This window comes from Nematostella vectensis, chromosome 14 (genome assembly GCF_932526225.1).
Source record: "Nematostella vectensis chromosome 14, jaNemVect1.1, whole genome shotgun sequence".
Lineage (NCBI taxonomy): Eukaryota > Metazoa > Cnidaria > Anthozoa > Actiniaria > Edwardsiidae > Nematostella > Nematostella vectensis.
The window spans coordinates 14,032,498-14,050,085 of NC_064047.1; the positions used below are offsets into that span (position 1 = coordinate 14,032,498).

The 17,588-nt window shown below is 45.8% G+C and overlaps 1 protein-coding gene across 1 annotated transcript; it reads left to right on the top strand.

Annotated features, from left to right (window-relative positions):
* The first annotated feature begins 11,012 nt into the window (after positions 1-11,012).
* LOC116615463 lies at positions 11,013-17,130 on the top strand. The gene is made up of 4 exons (XM_032377090.2): positions 11,013-11,084; positions 14,487-14,712; positions 14,786-15,031; positions 15,304-17,130. Exons 2-4 carry the CDS (start codon positions 14,498-14,500, stop codon positions 15,464-15,466), a joined length of 624 nt encoding a protein of 207 aa, XP_032232981.1. The 5' UTR covers positions 11,013-11,084; positions 14,487-14,497; the 3' UTR covers positions 15,467-17,130.
* The last annotated feature ends 458 nt before the right edge of the window (positions 17,131-17,588 follow it).

Consider the following 17,588-nt stretch of genomic DNA (forward strand, 5'->3'; position numbering starts at 1 on the left):
CCCACCCAAGCGATATGTGGGTGTGTTCGACCAACAAGATGGGGGCTCTTGTTCAGCAGCGATTGGTAGAGCACCACAGGAAAAACTACCCCCGATTGCCAGCAACCATCCGCTTTGACCCCGATCCTAGCGTCGCGCATCGTTATCGCAAGCAAGGGCGGTCGGTGCCCGTGCCAGGCAAAAGGGGTGAGAAGGTCGACGCGTACAAAGGCACGGTAGTCGAGGTTCCTCTCGACGCGGTCCTTAACGGGCTTTCCCTCGAGTGGAAATACGCGGGCTGGGGGACAGTCCACCGGGTGCAGGGCAAGACTATCCAGACTCAGACCACAGCTTAGAGGGCTGGATCACGAATGCTGTATACACCGGCATCTCCCGCGTGCGGCGCGCCGACCAGATAGTCCGCGTGATCCCCCCCGATAACACCCCCGGTGCCTTGGTTCCCACAGGGCTGCAAGCTACGCCCAGTGAAGAGCTCATTATAGCGCGAATCAAGCGATACGCTATAGACGACGGGCAAAAGGGTCGCACAAAGTACACGGGACCGCACCACGTTCTGACGGTAGACCACGTACTCGGCATGATTGCTGACGCGGAAAAGAAGTGCACGGTCTGTGGCACTCAGCTTCTGCTTCAGGGGTACACCAAGAGTCATCCCCAATGCTTCAGTATCGACCGGCTGGACGACAGTCAGGGTCACTACAAGTGGAATGTCAGACTCACGTGCTTTAGCTGCAATAGAAGGCACAAGCGCTGATCACGCTAGCGTGACGCTAGCGTCACGCTACGCAACTGCGAACGCGTGAAGCCGTGCTTAGAGTACGCCGTGTAATACAACACTGGTTGTCCGGGCTCCATGACCCTCTTTAGTATTGGGTATGCCTTGCTTGTCCACCACGGGTCCGTCGCTCGCCGTCGGCCCTTGTCCTGAAGGTCTTCCTCGTTTACGGCGATGTACACCTCCGTTCCGACCTCTAAGGCGACCTCTAAGGGGGGCTTTCCGGCTTTGAGAGGCACGCGCCTCAGCGTCTTTAGGCGCAAAGCCAGTCATGCGAGTCTTCGATGCGTTTATGTCCGAGATGACGATTGGCAAAGCAGTAACCCACTCGCGGTTTGTCTCGCCGGATGCAAGCTCCTTCCAGTACTGCGCACGAAATAGGCGCTGTGCCAGCCAGCGATGGAAAGACTCGGCGAAAGCTTGGCTCCTGTGGTGCCCTGGCTCAGCCCGTCGGACCTCCACCCCGTGGTCTGTTAGGAGCTTTGTGGTAGCACCCTTGAACTCCGTGCCGTCATCAACCATGAGGACTTTAGGCCATGTGAGAGGTCCCTCTGCGTAGATGTCAGCTAGTGGGCGGGCGGCTTTATATCGTGAAGCAACGTCAACGACAGTCAGGGCATACTTGTACCCGCGGTCGGTTGGCAAGAATAGCAGGTCCGACTGGTGGATACGGTTTGGTATCTGCTCCGAGAAGTGGGCGTAGGTAGTCGGAGGGGGGGGGGGTGTCTGTGTGTAGCCCCCGACGGGCTGCGAGCTTACCCACTTGCGCACTCGATCTATGGAGGCTGAGCCCTTGGGAAGTTTGGCATGCAGAGCGGTCACTCCCTGGAAGCCACCTCTGGCGTAGTATATAGGACGAAGGAACGCATCGAGTTCTTCGTCGGACATGCGCTTCGCCGCCATTTCGTGTCGGCAATAATGTATCGCGATACATTGCAACAGGTGTATCAGTCTCCAACAGGCGGGGTAGTGCCGAGGCGGTCTTTCTGAGGTCGGAGCGCCCTCGGAGAACGGCATTGGCGAACCTCTTAGCGCACTCCCTGTCTGCGCGTCACAGCTCGAGGCTTCGGTTAGCAATGTCACCAAAGCTACGACACCTTCGGTGTCACCCACCCATCGACCGCACTTTTGGAATCACTCGCTTAGCAGCGGCTGCTACCTCGTGCATAGCACTCCACAGCTGGTCCGCAATCATCCTATACGTATACGCGCAGTATGGAAAAAGGCCGCCTAGACGCAGCGCTGCAACGGCAGCTGCATAACAGCAAGCGGCTAGCTGTGTAGCCGATGACGAGAGCGCCGGCGCCAATGTACGCCAACTCGGCGTTTTTCTGCGTTTTGCTGGGGATGTAGTAGTCGGATAGCTCAGGAGCCCGCATCGACTCCAGGAATTGTTTTGGCCGGGTCTGGTTGTAGAGTATGAGCGCGTAGCCAGTGTCGGTGAAGTTTTGCTTTGCGAGGGCCCCTCTCTCGCGACTTTGAGCTTGCCAATCGAGGATTTTCTGTCGCCGCTGTTGGTAGCGTCCATAGTCTTGTTGGTATTTCTCCAGGGCCTTGTCGTGCCTCTCCTTCTCAGCTAAGGCAGGGCTCTCATCGTTCGACAGGAACTTTGCGAGGTAGTTGCCACCAACGAATGCAGTCGCGTTTAGGACGGCGCCACCAACCAAAATCGCGATGGAGGCCATCGAGTAGTGTTATGCTGTGTGTACGTGTTCATACATGAACACGAGTCTAATACGTGGCCTACACATGCCACAGTACACTACTACATGGGCAGGATCTTCTGGTCCTCAAGGTAACCCTTAAAAGCGACAGCACCTGCAACGGCGGCAGTCATTTTTGCGTAGTTTATGGCGTTCGCGGAGGGGTCTTTGGTGAAGTCTTCGCGCAAGACCTTGCGCCCAACCCAGCCGATACCGGCGACGAGGCCGGTTATGACTGCGGCGTCGGTGATGGTCTTTGTAATCTTGCTTTGCTGCGTCGTCGACATTGCGATGCACGGACGTGCGGATATGGGTGGGGCCCTTGTGTTTAAATGTCTGCTTACTCCATGGCTAACAGTCTAGGTTTGCCCTGTCCGGGAGCGCGAAGCGCTGTCGCCGGAACGGCAAGCGGTCGATCCTTGGTCTGCTGTGCGGCCGCCAGCGGCGGCCTTGCGGGCGGAGTCAGGTCGTCGGTACCTTCGGTAGCAAGTGGGTCGGTAGCTCGCTGGTTAACAGCTGGTGTACAAGTGAACGCGGCAGCTAGCTCCCGTCTGCGTGTGTAGAGGCCGATCAATGACACTAGAAGACCAGCGACCCCGATAACCGAGCTAGCCGACCAAGCAGAGTTGCTTTCCGGTTCTGGTGTGTGCATGATGCCGAAGGCATCTTCGGCGCGCGCGCGCAAGCCCTCGCGTCCCTGTGGCTCGCTAGCGACCGGCGACCGGCGACCCAACGTGTTATTGACCAATCGGAGACCACCCCCATGGATAGCACTGTCGTCCGTCGTTCGAAGGTCGATTCACAGAGCAAACTTGTTATCGCCATAGAACGACTCGGGGCCGATTGCCGGGGCGGCAGGCGCTCCGCTGTGCCCCCCTCCCCCGGGGAGGGGCGGACGAACCGCCTTTTTGCCTCCCTCCAGAAATCCGTGGGGCGCAGCCCCTGGCTGAAGACCTCGTTTGGCATGCCGTCGATTGTAACGCGAACGCTCTTGATGTCGGGGTACACGAACTTCTCAGAGTCGCGAGCCCCTGCCGTGTATGGCTCCACAAAGAGGAGCAACAGACCACTCATAGACCTTCGCGGCAGGTTGACGCTCTCGTTGATTATGCTGTCCGTCCCTTTGCTAATCACGAAGGTCTTGTGAAGGTTCACTTGCTCGTAGAAGAACGTTGTGCCGTTTTGGTAGGCGGCGGCTTCAGACCGGGCGAGGTTGTCGTCCCTCAGGCTTTCGTATTCCAGCTCTAGATTTTTGACGCCATAGGATAATTTGGAAGCATCGCTTCCGACTACTATCTGGTCAACCGTTGCGAGCGTGATCTCGAAGAGCAGCGCCTCGGAGAGCGCCCTTGGGTACAGAACGCCGTGGTCCGTCGGCAGAGAATGGTCTAGCGGGACGGTGTACTTCGCCCCGTGGGCGGCGTTTAGAGCGTTCTCCTTAGCGGTACTAGTCGCTTTATCGCCAGCCTTCGAGCGAAGCTTGCGCATGTTTTCTGACTGTATGCCTTGCTCCAGGCGGTTCTCTCTCTCGACCTTGGACAGGTAAAGCTCCTCATACGTATTGAAGACGTCGTAGGGGTTGGTGTCCTGGAGCGTTTCTCCTGCAAACGTGATTTTCAGGCGGCTCACGAGATTTCGGCCGACGTTGTTCACGACGGTATTATTTGCTTGGCCTGAGATGGAGAGATCGAAACCGACCCTCAAGGAGCCAGGCACGCGCGTGACGCCTTCCGATAGTTTTGGGACCGCCACATATAGCGTCTCGCCTGGGGAGGCCGTCGACGGGTTGAGAGTGACCCGGTGAACAGTTCTCTCGGCTTTCAACCCCAGAGGGGTTGGGGGTCAAGTTTATCGCTGACTGACATCCCTATTACGTATATTATATATCGTATACGTATATATACATAAAGTACGAAGCCGCGTGGCTATGGTGCGGACTGTTAGACATGTCTAATATAGCGTAGCACGAGTTATGCGCACGCATCATGGGTGATGTTGACGTTGACATTGACGATACCTTGCCGGGTGCGTCCGCCGGTCGCGGAGCGGGGGACGGCGAGACGACGCCCCTTATCCCGTTTGACCCCGACGATGGGGAGTCGATCCCAATGACGAGCACGTCATCGCGTATGCATGCTGCGCATAGCATGGCTACGCGAAGCGCAACGCAAACGACCGCTGAAACCTCGTTCACCACAGAGGGTGCAGCGACAAGACTTGGTCTCCAGTCCCTCAGGGAGGAATCTGATACGGTCCCAGTCGGACCGGAGGGGAAAGACGCTAATACAGCTTCGCAACCTCGACAAAGGAGGTTGGACTAAACCAAGACAGCTGTTCAATGAGAACGGGGGCGTTCGACAGGACGTTGCAAAGCTGTAAGGCTTTAAGCTGGCGATGGGGTCCGTGGCAGAAATAGACGCGGTCATTCAGGAGAACACAGAACGAGTCCAAGAGCTGCAAGGGGTGGTAGCCACAGATAGGGAGACCATCGACGACCCTAACACGTCAGAGAGTCGCCGCCAAGAGGCCCGTGAGCGCAACTAGGAGAGGCTATCCGAGATTGACGAACTAGAACGCGAAAACCGAGAGCTCGAGAACCAAAAGCCGCTAAGAGAGCGCATCAAAGCCATCTTCAAAAAGTACGGCTTTACCGTCACCGCTATCGGGTTGCCGAGCGACGTCACAATGGCCGCGGTCGTCGTCGCTCGGCAAGTCGCTCTCCTCCGTGGCCAGAGGGGTCGGTAACGGTCTTAAGGCTATCGGGAAAAAGGTAGGCGAGCTTCTCCCTGGGCTAGTAGGCAGCATCGCGAACTTCGTGTTTAAGCCTGCAGGAGAAGCGGTGAAATTCCTTGGCGAAAATGCGTGGCTGCTCATTCTAGCCGTAGCCGCGTTCTTGGTTCGTCGAATGCAAAGTAATCATCGGAACAAGTAATACGCCGCGGCCACCGCGAGTGCCGACAACCTCGCCTTGAGGGCGATGTGGTCACCTTTTTCGCCCGGTCCGGGTGCGCTTGACGTTCTGGCGGCAGTCATGCTATGCGCAGCGTGCATACGTGGAGAGGGGGCAGGGTGGTAAAGTAGACGTGAAACCTTAAAAAATCTCCTGATGACAGAGGGGAGCGTGGCGAAAGCGGGGTCGGTTAGGGACACCCCGCATCGGCGGTTGCGCACCAGACCGCAAAGTTGAGTTGCTGTGGCCAGTACCCATAGGAAGGCTCCGATAGCCACCGGCGAGACTCCTTGGCGGACTTGTGCGTGACTACTGTCTCTTTGAATATGTCTCCGACCCTAGTCGTGAATGATTTGTCCTCAGCCACGTGTATCTCTAGCTGCGTGAGTAGTGATGTGATGTCTGAGGCCGTGCTCTCCACGGGGGTCGCGGGCACGGCGTAGAGCAGCTTTTGCGCGAGGGTCAGAAACCTAGGGAAACCGGGTTTTGCGCGTTTGACTTGTTCGGCTATAGCGTGTTTGATATGTTCGGCTATAGAGGCTCCCACCGCAGTTGCCGCCTTCTTCGTCTCTTCGTCTCCTCGTTCAGCATCCGCCAGCCTTCCCAATCCATGCTCAGCCCTATTAAACACGAAGGCGGGCTATGTTCAACACAATGGTGATCCTACATACTGTGTTCACCAAAGGCGAACAGACGCTCTTCTTCGAACGGCCGATAAGGCGCCCACGCTTTGTGGCGCTCCGGCAGTGCTCGCTGTTTAACAGCTGGTATAATCTCGAGCGGGAGCATCAGATAACGACTATAGCCTCCCTCCCGCCCATCGCTACTCTGCCAGCCGGGTACTACACGGCCGAGTCCATCGTGGAAACGATCAACCGCGCTGAAAGCGAGATTCTGACCGCGAAGCTGGATCCCCTCACCGGGGAGATCGCGCTCATGTCCAATGGCGTTGCGTTCCTGAATGCCGAGCTTTGCGCACTATTTGGCTTAGAGGCTAAAGACGATCAGTTGGGGGAGAGGGGCCTCGCACTGCCCTTGAGGGGGCCCACTTAAAGTGGCTTTTCCGAAAATAGAGGCCCTCTACATCTGCTGCGATATCGTAGACCGCACGCAATGCCTCTCCTTAGGCGAGCCTTCAAACGTTCTCGCTTGCCTAGGAACCCGCGGGAGGCCGCACGAGAAAGTCGTCTATGGACCCGACATCCCCGTTTGTGCCGCAGCATCTTCCTCTGAGTTTGTCTTGAGTATCCAAATATGGATCAGGGATGACCGCGGTAGACGGGTGGACTTTAAGGGCAAGCCTGTTCGCCTCGTATTAGAGCTAACCTAGGTCCGACATAACAAGCATGGCAAACAGCGACGTTAGCAGCGGTGCCATATACCCCTCGCTTCCCAGCGTCTGCCCCCCGAAGGGTACGCACATGACGCCTACCGCTCCGGCAAGCATCGGCGGCGACGTGCAAAGCTTCCGACTCCAGAAAATATGTGACACTCAGGCGGTTCTAGACAACAAGATAACGCATCATCGACAGGTGCGGGAGAAGTATAAGCGCGCCTTTGCCGTTACCCATGCTGTGTCTGTGGCATCCGGCATCGCTGCAGGGGCGCTTTCCAGCGCCAGGTTGGGGGTCTCTTTGAGTGGGATAGGGGTCTGATCGGCGGTCCGCTGACAGGGGTCGCTGTTCTGGTCGGTGTCGTGGGCGTAGGCGCAGGGGTAGCCTCTAGGGGTCTTACGAGCAAGGTGGCTAAACACGATGATTTTAGCGGAGAGTAAGAAGAACTCGATCAGCGAGCTGGTCTCTAAGGCTCTGCAAGACGTGCATATCTCAGACGAAGAGTTTCGGCTAATAATTCGAGAACAAGAGAGATACTACGCGCTCAAGGCCGCTATAAGAGCTCGACACGGCCTCGCATCGCGTGAGAAAAAAAGCAGGAAAGGGCCCTCCCTGGAGACACGCGAAATGATGAAAAAGAGGCTGCGAGAAATTCGCGAGAAATTCCCCAGCGGCTTTGAATTTACGGCCGAAAAACGGTTATTCCGCGCTCCGTAGGTTGGCGGCCCAATCCACGTTCCTCGTTTTCACGGCCCTCAGGTCCTAGCACAAGGCGCTGGCGTCCCCGACATAGATTAATGATTGCTAACCATCGCTAATTACCCATCTACGCGGAGTGTGTTTTGCGTAGACTTACTTCTGCTAAGTATTCATCTACGCGAAGTGGTCCCGACGTAGATTAATAACCAGCAATTATTAATCTACGCGAAACGCGTTTCGGTGTCACTGAAAGTCCCCAGCCTGGAACGGGGCTGGGGGTCGGAGGGGCGCTGGGCCCCTCCCAGGCCTAAGACGGGGCTGGGAGGCCCGGAGGGGCGATTCGCGCCCCCCACTCGTTTCACTGAAACCCCCCAGTCCCCCCCCCCCCCCCCCCCCAAATACAAGAGAATACAGGAGAACACAGGGAAATACAGGAGATACAAGATAATACAGTGAAATACAGGAGAATACAGGGAAATACAAGAGAATACAGGGGAATACAGGAGAATACAGGGAAATACAGGAGAATACAGGAAAATACAGGAGAATACGGGAAAATAAAGGAGAATACAGGAAAATACAGGAGAATACAGGGAAATACAGGGAAATACAGGATAATACCGGGAAATACAGGGGAATACAGGGAAATACAGGGGAATACAGGGAAATACAGGTTGAACCATGGAAATACAGGAAAATACATGAGAACACAGTGTAATACAGGAGAATACAAAGAAATACAGGGAAATACAGGAGAATACAGGGAAATACAGGAGAATACAGGGAAATACAGGAGAATACAGGGAAATACAGGAGAATACAGGGAAATACAGGAGAATACAGGGAAATACAGGAGAATACAGGGAAATACAAGAGAATACAGGGGAATACAGGGAAATACAGGAGAATACAGGAAAATACAGTAGAACACAGGGAAATACAGGAGAATACAGGGAAATACAAGAAATACAGGAAAATACAGGAGACACAGGGAAATACAGGGGAATACAGGAAAATACAAGGAAATACAGGAGAATACAGGAAAATACAGGAGAATACAGGGAAATACAGGAGAATAGGGAAATACAGTATAATACAGGAAAACACAGGAGAATACAGGGAAATACAGGAGAATACAGGGAAATACAAGAGAATACAGAACACAGGAAAATACAGGGAGAACACAGGGAAATACAGGAGACTACAGGGAAATACAGGAGAATACAGGAGAATACAGGGAAATACAAGAGAATACAGGGAAATACAGGAGAATACAGGGAAAAACAGGAGAATACAGGGAAATACAAGAGAATACAGGGAAATACAGGAGAATACAGGGAAAAACAGGAGAATACAGGGAAATACAGGAGAATACAGGGAAATACAGGAGAATACAGGGAAATACAAGAGAATACAGGGGAATACAGGGGAATACAGGGAAATACAAGAGAATACAGGGAAATACAGGAGAATACAGGAGAATACAGGGAAATACAGGAGAATACAGGGAAATACAGGAGAATACAGGGAAATACAGGAGAATACAGGGAAATACAAGAGAATACAGGGAAATACAGGAGAATACAGGAGAATACAGGGAAATACAGGAGAATACAGGGAAATACAGGAGAATACAGGGAAATACAGGAGAATACAGGGAAATACAAGAGAATACAGGGAAATACAGGAGAATACAGGAGAATACAGGAGAATACAGGGAAATACAGGAGAATACAGGGAAATACAAGAAATACAGGAAAATACAGGGGAACACAGAGAAATACAGGGGGATACAGGAAAATACAAGGAAATACAGTAGAATACAGGAGAATACAGGGAAATACAAGAGAATACAGAACACAGGAAAATACAGGAGAACACAGGGAAATACAGGAGAATGCAGGGAAATACAGGAGAATACAGGGAAATACAAGAGAATACAGGAAAATACAGGGGAATACAGGAGAATACAGGGGAATACAGGAAAATACAGGGAAATACAGGAGAATACAGGGGAATACAATGGGAAATACAGGAGAATACAGGAAAATACAGGAGAATACATAGAAATACAAGAGAATACAGGAAAATACAGGAGAACACGCTAGGGAAATACAGGGGAATACAGGAAAATACAAGGAAATACAGGCAAATACAGGAGAATACAGGAAAATACAAGAGAATACAGGGAAATACAAGAGAATACAAGAAAATACAGGAGAACACAGGGAAATACAGGAGAATACAGGGAAATACAGAAGAATACAGGGAAATACAGAAAAATACAGGGGAATACAGGGAAATACAAGAGAATACAGGGGAATACAGGGGATCAAAAAGCCCAAACTGTCGCGATCTCGTACCAGAACAATAAATACAATACACCAAAAACTGGAAATCGACTCTGCCAAATTTTCGTCTTTAATAAGACTTCTTCAGGGCAGACTGAAGAAGGTGAATGGTTACAAGCTTATTTACATCAGAATAGTGGCGCGAGACGCAAAAACATTACAACTGACAAAAACGCGCATTTTCTAGAATAGCGCGCGCTATGGATCAAAAGAATTTACACATCTCTACGTGGGTTCCTACTACAAAAAAAGTCATCACTATTAAGACCCCGCGGGTAGATAGACTTAAGCCGACTGGCCTTCCCTTTCCCTAAGCTGAGCCTCAGAGTTACACTTATCTATAAGTTGTACCATAACATTATTAAGACCTAAATGATTGTCGCAATGAAAATGTTGATAGATAAGGAAAATACAGTGTAAACCAGTGAAAAAAGCAAACCGGCGCCTGTATGCTATAAGGCAGCTAAAGCGCTGTGGCGTGTCTACTGATAACATTATAGTGGTTTATCGCTCCCTTGTGCGATCCACGCTCGAGTACGCAAGCGTCGTTTTCGCAGACCTGCCACGCTACCTTTCTGATTCATTGGAGAGAGTCCAGAAACGCGCCCTCGCCATTATCTATCCGGGCTTGGATTACAAGGAAGCTCTAACTAGGGCAAACCTAGCCACCCTTGAAGACTGATGCCCGCTGCAGGTTTATCTCTTGTTTGACGCCACAAAACCAGTGTACCGGCTTGTGCAAGACCGTATTGAGGCTACTACCCATAGCTACCAGTTAAGAACGCGCACTGGCAATCACATCAAACCTTTTGCGACCAATAGATTTGGCAACTTTGTCACAAACAAACACGCGCTGGCCTTGGCTATCTGACTGTCCATACTACCTTTATATTTATTATATTGTATCAATTAATCATTATTTATTGTATTTGATATTGGAATCCTGTAATTTAGCTTTTAAGGCTACGAGAGGACTAATAAACGAGTATTATTATTATTATTATTATAAATATAGGGAAATACAGGAAAATAAAGGAGAAGATATGAAAATTAATTATAATACAATATAATATACAATTATGATATGGTTACATGAAGTAGTCACCGTTTGGTTCCGTATGTGACTGCTCAGCTCGCCTTGCGTGACAGGGGGCGGTCTGAGTGACCGCGAGGGGGACTAGGGTCTAGATTCTTTGCGTCTCTTCCGAAGGGTTGATCAGACGCTTCCATTTTAAGTTGAGATTCTTCTGAGGAGATTTCGACAAGAAACAGGTATTTATTTCGCGTATTTCCTTTATTTGTAAGGCGTCTAAAATTGGATCTATTCATTTGTCTTCGACGTAATAAAGCTGTGGAGGTGACATGAAATGAGTTTCACTTCCGCTTTCGATTCGATTCAACTAAACATCCGATAAATTCCAAACGTCGCGTCTTAAACACTGTAAATTTCATGTTTAATCTACCTTTTTACAAACCTTGTTTTGGCAATTGGCAATCTTTATTTGATTTATTATGTGTTATCTCACCCGTTGTTCTTGTTACAAAGTTGTGCATCAAAGATTGGTACATCTAGTTTCAACAGAGATCTTCACTTAACATGAATCTTTTAGGCAGTATGTAATCCACATAACCAAATGTACTTATGGCCCAAGATGAGTTGTTTATCTGGTCATTACAAACAGATAGATCCAAAGCAATAAACTGACAAAAACACAAGACCCGCGGGATCTATAATGTATCCCTCCCGCTATTAGAGTAATCTATATTCCGGAGTATATAAAATCCCAAGTATACAGTATACGGAGTATATAAGTTCCAAATCACTGCAACACAGGAAGCCCACATATTTTTTACAATTTTTTACCAATACTACAAACATTTTACAAGTTTTTTTATAAGTGCAGTTTTAAAACTAATTTATTCAATGTTTGAGCCATAACTTGTCAAACATTCCATTCATTTCTTACCCTTGGTTGCCCCCATATGATTCAGATGATAACCCAAGCATTAAGGTACAAACATAGGCTCGCCATGATTATTGGGTAACTGAAGAGTTGACTGCTTTTGTAGCTCCGTAGTGACTGAGGGAAGTTTGAATAGAATTCAATAGCGCTAAAATGGAGAACCTGTTAGAAATAAAAATCTGTGATAAATCATTCGAATCACACAAAAGAATATCTATCAGTGACTATTTGAATTTTATTGTTAACTGCTTAGAAAAGATTCGCATTCATGCAGTAAAGAGTACTGTGAATGTAAACCATACCTTCCATAAATGCTTGTTTTAGCAACCTAGGTGCTTATTTGATGCAAGCAAAATCACTAAACAGTGAGGAATTAAACAACAACAGCTAAAAAAATAGTTTACACTGATTTTTTATAAGAACGTCTAATTTTCAATTGAGGCTGGGCCTTTCTTATTTTGGGGACAATGTTTTAAATTTAAATGTATATAAGAATATAATACCCAATAAATTATTAGGAAGCGAAGTACACTAATGATCAATAGCAATAATAAGGGTTGTTATTATGAGCACAATTTGATTCTGAATTTTAGAACACACCATGACTCAAAAAGATTTTTTTTTCTGCTATCTGAGCCTTGGCATGTTCTTAGCAAGTTCAAAAAATTTGGTGAAATCTCAGGCTGGACGTTCTTCTAAAAAAGTTTTTATAAAAATAGAAAGTCTAGGACTTGATGATGGACACCTATTCAAAGTACAAATGTCACAAATCTCTCTTCTGTGAAGGGGAAAAATTGACCGTAATTGCCATAGATTTATGGATTAATCTTTAAAACTCTCTTTGCTTTACAGCCCACCCAATAGCTAAATGCAACTATCTGTTGTGATCAGTGTTTGTTATAATTATCTAGCATTTTATTTTCAAAGAAAATTGTTTTCTAATTCCAAAAACAGTTGATCATAAATTTTGGCAAGCGATTGAAGGTGAAGTGATTACTCTAAAAAATAGGCAGTCAAAGACTGCATGTGACTCAAGGTATAATGCATAAGAAACGTAAAGAGTAGAGACTTTAGTGTAGGTCTTAGCATAGTGAAATGTTTCTGAAGAAGTTAGAATTTACAGTGTAAGCATAAGAAACAGAAAGATGTGAAAAATTAGGTTGTGTGGCTAAACACCATAAAAATGTTCAATTTTGCAAAATATAAACATTTTATTTCCACTTCAATATAAATATATAACATGAATACAATTTTTGTGGCTTTTCAAAAATATTGATATAGTTATAATATGAACAGTAACATCTTATATAAAAATATATTCAATAAAATCCCTTTAAAATAATATTTGTCTGTACTTTCACTCTATTTTGTAATATAATTGTGAAATGTTTGTTGATTAGAAACAATATATCATGGATGGTCTTGGTTGACCAATAACTAGATTTTGGCTTATACAACATGATCAATATGAGTTGAATATCAGCAAGACCATTGTACACAGTCATCTAGATACAATATGAACAAGAACAATAATGCTGGTTCCAGTTTTACAACTAAACGAACTCTAAATTTAACTTTTTTGAATGAATTTCTCTGTATTATACAAGAAAAGCATAGAATATCAGACATTATGCCTGTAGTTCAACAAAAACTCAAAATATGCAAATAAATGTTTTTCTGTAGTGTTTATACCTTCGACGTGTTTTGAGGTCTAAAAGAGAACCTGATGAATGACAGAGGTTGAATTATCCACAATAAGTTGCTTAGTTCCAGCAGTTAAGAAAAGCTTGTTCAGTTCTTTAGGTGATAAGTCATCTATTCTAGTGTCGCCTTTGTTGATGGAGATGAGAAAACTTTGCAGGCCATCATTAAAGCATGTGTACATCTGCATTTTGCCATCAGTTTTCTTGACAGTTAAGTTGCAAACCAGTTTTGTTTGGCATTCTGAAAAGAGCATAGTTGTTTGGCAAGATGGCAGGGGACATGTTATCATGTCATCTTCACTATCATCTTGATTTAGCGTGGTGTTGCATACAACACAAGAGTTTGCTGCTTTCACATTGGCACCGATAAACCGTCCCTCGATAATATTTTCAGCAACTTGCTCAGATGTTAAGTTTATGTCATGGATTTGTCGATCAGCTGGTTCAATTGATGTTGAAGTATTTGTAGATAGATATTTAACGTCATCAAATACTCTGATTCTAACATTCTTAAATGTGTACGTTTTTCCACATTCTACTCTGTCAATGAGGTCTTCCCAGAGTGTGAGTTTTATTGTGCTATGCTCATCACCAATGATACAGTCTGATTTCTTTAGCTGTTGACCTTGTTTAAAGAGCCTGAGTCACGAAAAATAATATTAGCCTATATTAAGATCAACATTCCTTGGGTACTTTGCCAAAATCTGATGTAAATTTGTTTAAAATCCGCAAAGTTATGGTATTTTCTTCCGAGACGATTGACGGCAATTCGGTATCAATTTTTGTCCCCCTTTTGGAGGACTAGGTTCTAAAAAACTCGCTTTGATTATCGACCTCGCTCTCATGAATGGCCTCGCTTTCGTGTGATAACGCGTCGTTTTGCGTCATAATGTTGGCTTATCTTTCCCGCGTTCACTAAGTCTCTTGAAATATATATGGTCAAGGTCAAAACAATACATACAAGACACGATTCATCATACATTCAAATTATTTTACCGGATTGCAAGTATCACGCAGTATGACTGAGAGTTCGTCGAGATCATCAGACGAAAACGAAGGCTACGAAAGTGAGGAGTTTGCTGAGGTAGAGACCCAGTTTGAGCCCTACACGGATGAACCTCTCGCACCTCCGGGCTACAGGGAAGAAATTGATGAGGAATCGAACGACCCCGATGGCCTGAGGCCCCAGATCCTGGCCGACAGAGAGGATGAGATAATACCTGTCCAGGAATGGTAAATTGTTTACCCTATGTTTTGTCTGAGAAACGATCGAGTCGCGGCATCTCACGTTTGTTGTTAATTATAGGTGCCAGTGTCAACATTGTGCAAAGAATGAGCTAAACGGCGCTCTTGAGCATCGATGTTGTAGAGAAATTGAGAATGTTCAAGGCAAACTAACATTCGACGGTTCGATTGAGAACTTATCATGCATCACACTGCACGAGGACTACAGAGCAATGACTAACAAGGCCGTCCTTCAAAACGTGGCGCCATTGCTGAAGGCAAGGACAGGGCAAGCATACAGGCGGCGTACAGGAGTATCGGAGAACGAGTAAGGAACTTTTTGTTATACGTAGTTGAGAATCATATAAATATAAAATGCCACATACGAAGTTCTAATCCATGCGATTACAGGTTTATTAATAAAGACATCGTTAACTGTGATTTTTATTATGGGGTATAATTTATTTCTTAGCGAGTTCATACTTTGTGGAAGATAGGAGCAGCCTTTGACCCTGAAGAAATGTCTTTTTTATCCTTACACATAACTAATCAGTTATTGCTGTTGCCTATGACAACGTAATTCTTTGTGCTATTTTACAGATTTTTGAGGTTAGTTGCCTATCGCTGGATAATTCGGTGGATATGTGGCTATATGGGATGGGAAAACACTCGCCCATTGTCTGCGTGCATTTATAATGACATACGGACAAGATATCAGACACGGCACCTACGGCCAAGGGGATATCAGGAGGCCAGGAGCTAATGAGGCATTGATGTATGGCTACATTCCGAGTATGGCTCAACCAATGAGTACTGGATATATATATCTTTTCATAATTTTATTTTGTATAGTTTGATTTGTATAGTTCTTCAAATATATGTACATATTTGATAGATAAAAATAGCAAAAAACACCCTGAAAAAGAACCCTGATGAATTTATTTTTAAATAAATTATATTTTGTATTTATTTTATCAAATGGGCAAAATATTAAATAACGTATTTATAGATGTTTTCTTGTTACTATTTATTGAAAGTGAGTAATATTGATCCAATTTTGCAGTCAACTCAGTCAATGGAAAAAAATCTACATTGATGTTTAATAAAAATAATCAGCAAAACAATATCTGTGAATTCCATCTACAAATGTAAAATAGAGAGTGGTATCAATTAACACTAACTGTTTCACAAATTGAAATCACTCTAATTTAATCCAACTCCCACTAACTTAATCTAACTGGTGGCTCTATCAGGACATGTTTTCTTACTGTGGCCTTACATTGGTGCATTGCATTTTTTACAACAAGGTTCTCTCTTTCTTGCTTTTGGGGCAGCTGTGGCTTGTTCCTGTGCAGCAGCTCTCATGTCCTCTTGGACATCAACTACAAAATCATGTATAAAAAGAGAACTATTAAGTCTAGTTCTGTGCTACATAGAAAGGGTGGATTATTTTTTTTATCTGGCTGGCTATAAAACAAATAGACAATTTTCAACAAAATCAACCTGTAATATTTATTTAAAAAACAACAACAACAATAGAAATAGCTGCAAGAGAAAAAAAGGATCTAAATTGAACAGTCCAGACAAGTATGTTGTACTATAGGCATCAATCTGAGTAGTAAGTCTTTGCAAATGCTTTCACAGTGCATTTTGTTTGTGGTTCTTTTTTAGTTATTTTTTCACTGCTGTTGAAGGTGTGGATATCCACCAAATGCAATGTTTGACAAACATGTTTAAATGTTTAGCCAGGCCTTAAGCCATTGCCACACATACCTGATGGATAAAGGGGGGTGGTGCTATGCCTTTTCATCTTCTCATAAACCTGGATGGCTTCACTTCTGGACACTCTATTTGGAAATTGTTGGCTAAGGGGCTCTGGCACCTTTTTTTGGTATCTCTCACGAATAGCTGTCAACTCCTCCAGTGGTACAGTGAAGAGTACCTTGCTGATATCATCTACATAGTCTGCAAACAATAAGATAAATAATTATGACAGGCATAGATTGTACAATAAAACATTAGCTTTGTGAGCAAAGTTTCCATTCAAAACAATTGTCTCTCACCCTAAGGTTGAGGGGTTAGGACATTCCCTAGATAAATTTAAATATCCCACCTACTTCTAGAATAAAATGCGTTTGCGACAATACCCAATCAGAGACCAAGTTAAATAACAATACCCTCTCTGGAATTATTAGTTGGAACATAGCCCTTTAGGAAGCCTGAAATAGTTGTCTTTTGTAAGTCTTCGGTAATAAGACACCAAAGACAACTATTACAGGCCTCCTCAAGGGCTATGTTCCAATTAATAATTCCAGATGAGAGGGATGTCTTTGGTGTCTATTTTATGGGAAAACATCTCTGTTACTCAACTCTTCTGTTTCATAGGGTTAAAAGAAATCACCATAGCAACAAAATAGTCTGATAAAATGAAGGAAAATAATAAATAATATTGAAACCAGGTGGTAAATTTAGTTTAGAGTGAATTTTCCTTGGAGTGTTGCAATTATTTGTTTGCTAGAAAAAAAAACCAAAAGGTCTGTTACATGAAAAATAACATTTTTAGGGGTAATTTTTTTTTTCTCTTTTTGTCTAGATTGCTTAACAGCCAGTTTATCCAACTTGTGTGATGCATGGTGTCTAGGCTACGAAACCCTTTGCATATATATAAAAAGGATATAAATATATCATGGTAAAATGGCCTATCTGCGGTATTGGCATGAAAATTATTACAAACAGGCGAACATGCTTACAGATTTCACACATTTGAAAACTTACGTGTCTTTGCTCACGAGCGGACGGTTCCTCTTCTGTCTTCTTACAGCCGTCCTCGGTTGGAATCGACCCGGGGATTAGCCGTCTATTAAACTTTAAATTTCCAACATTGA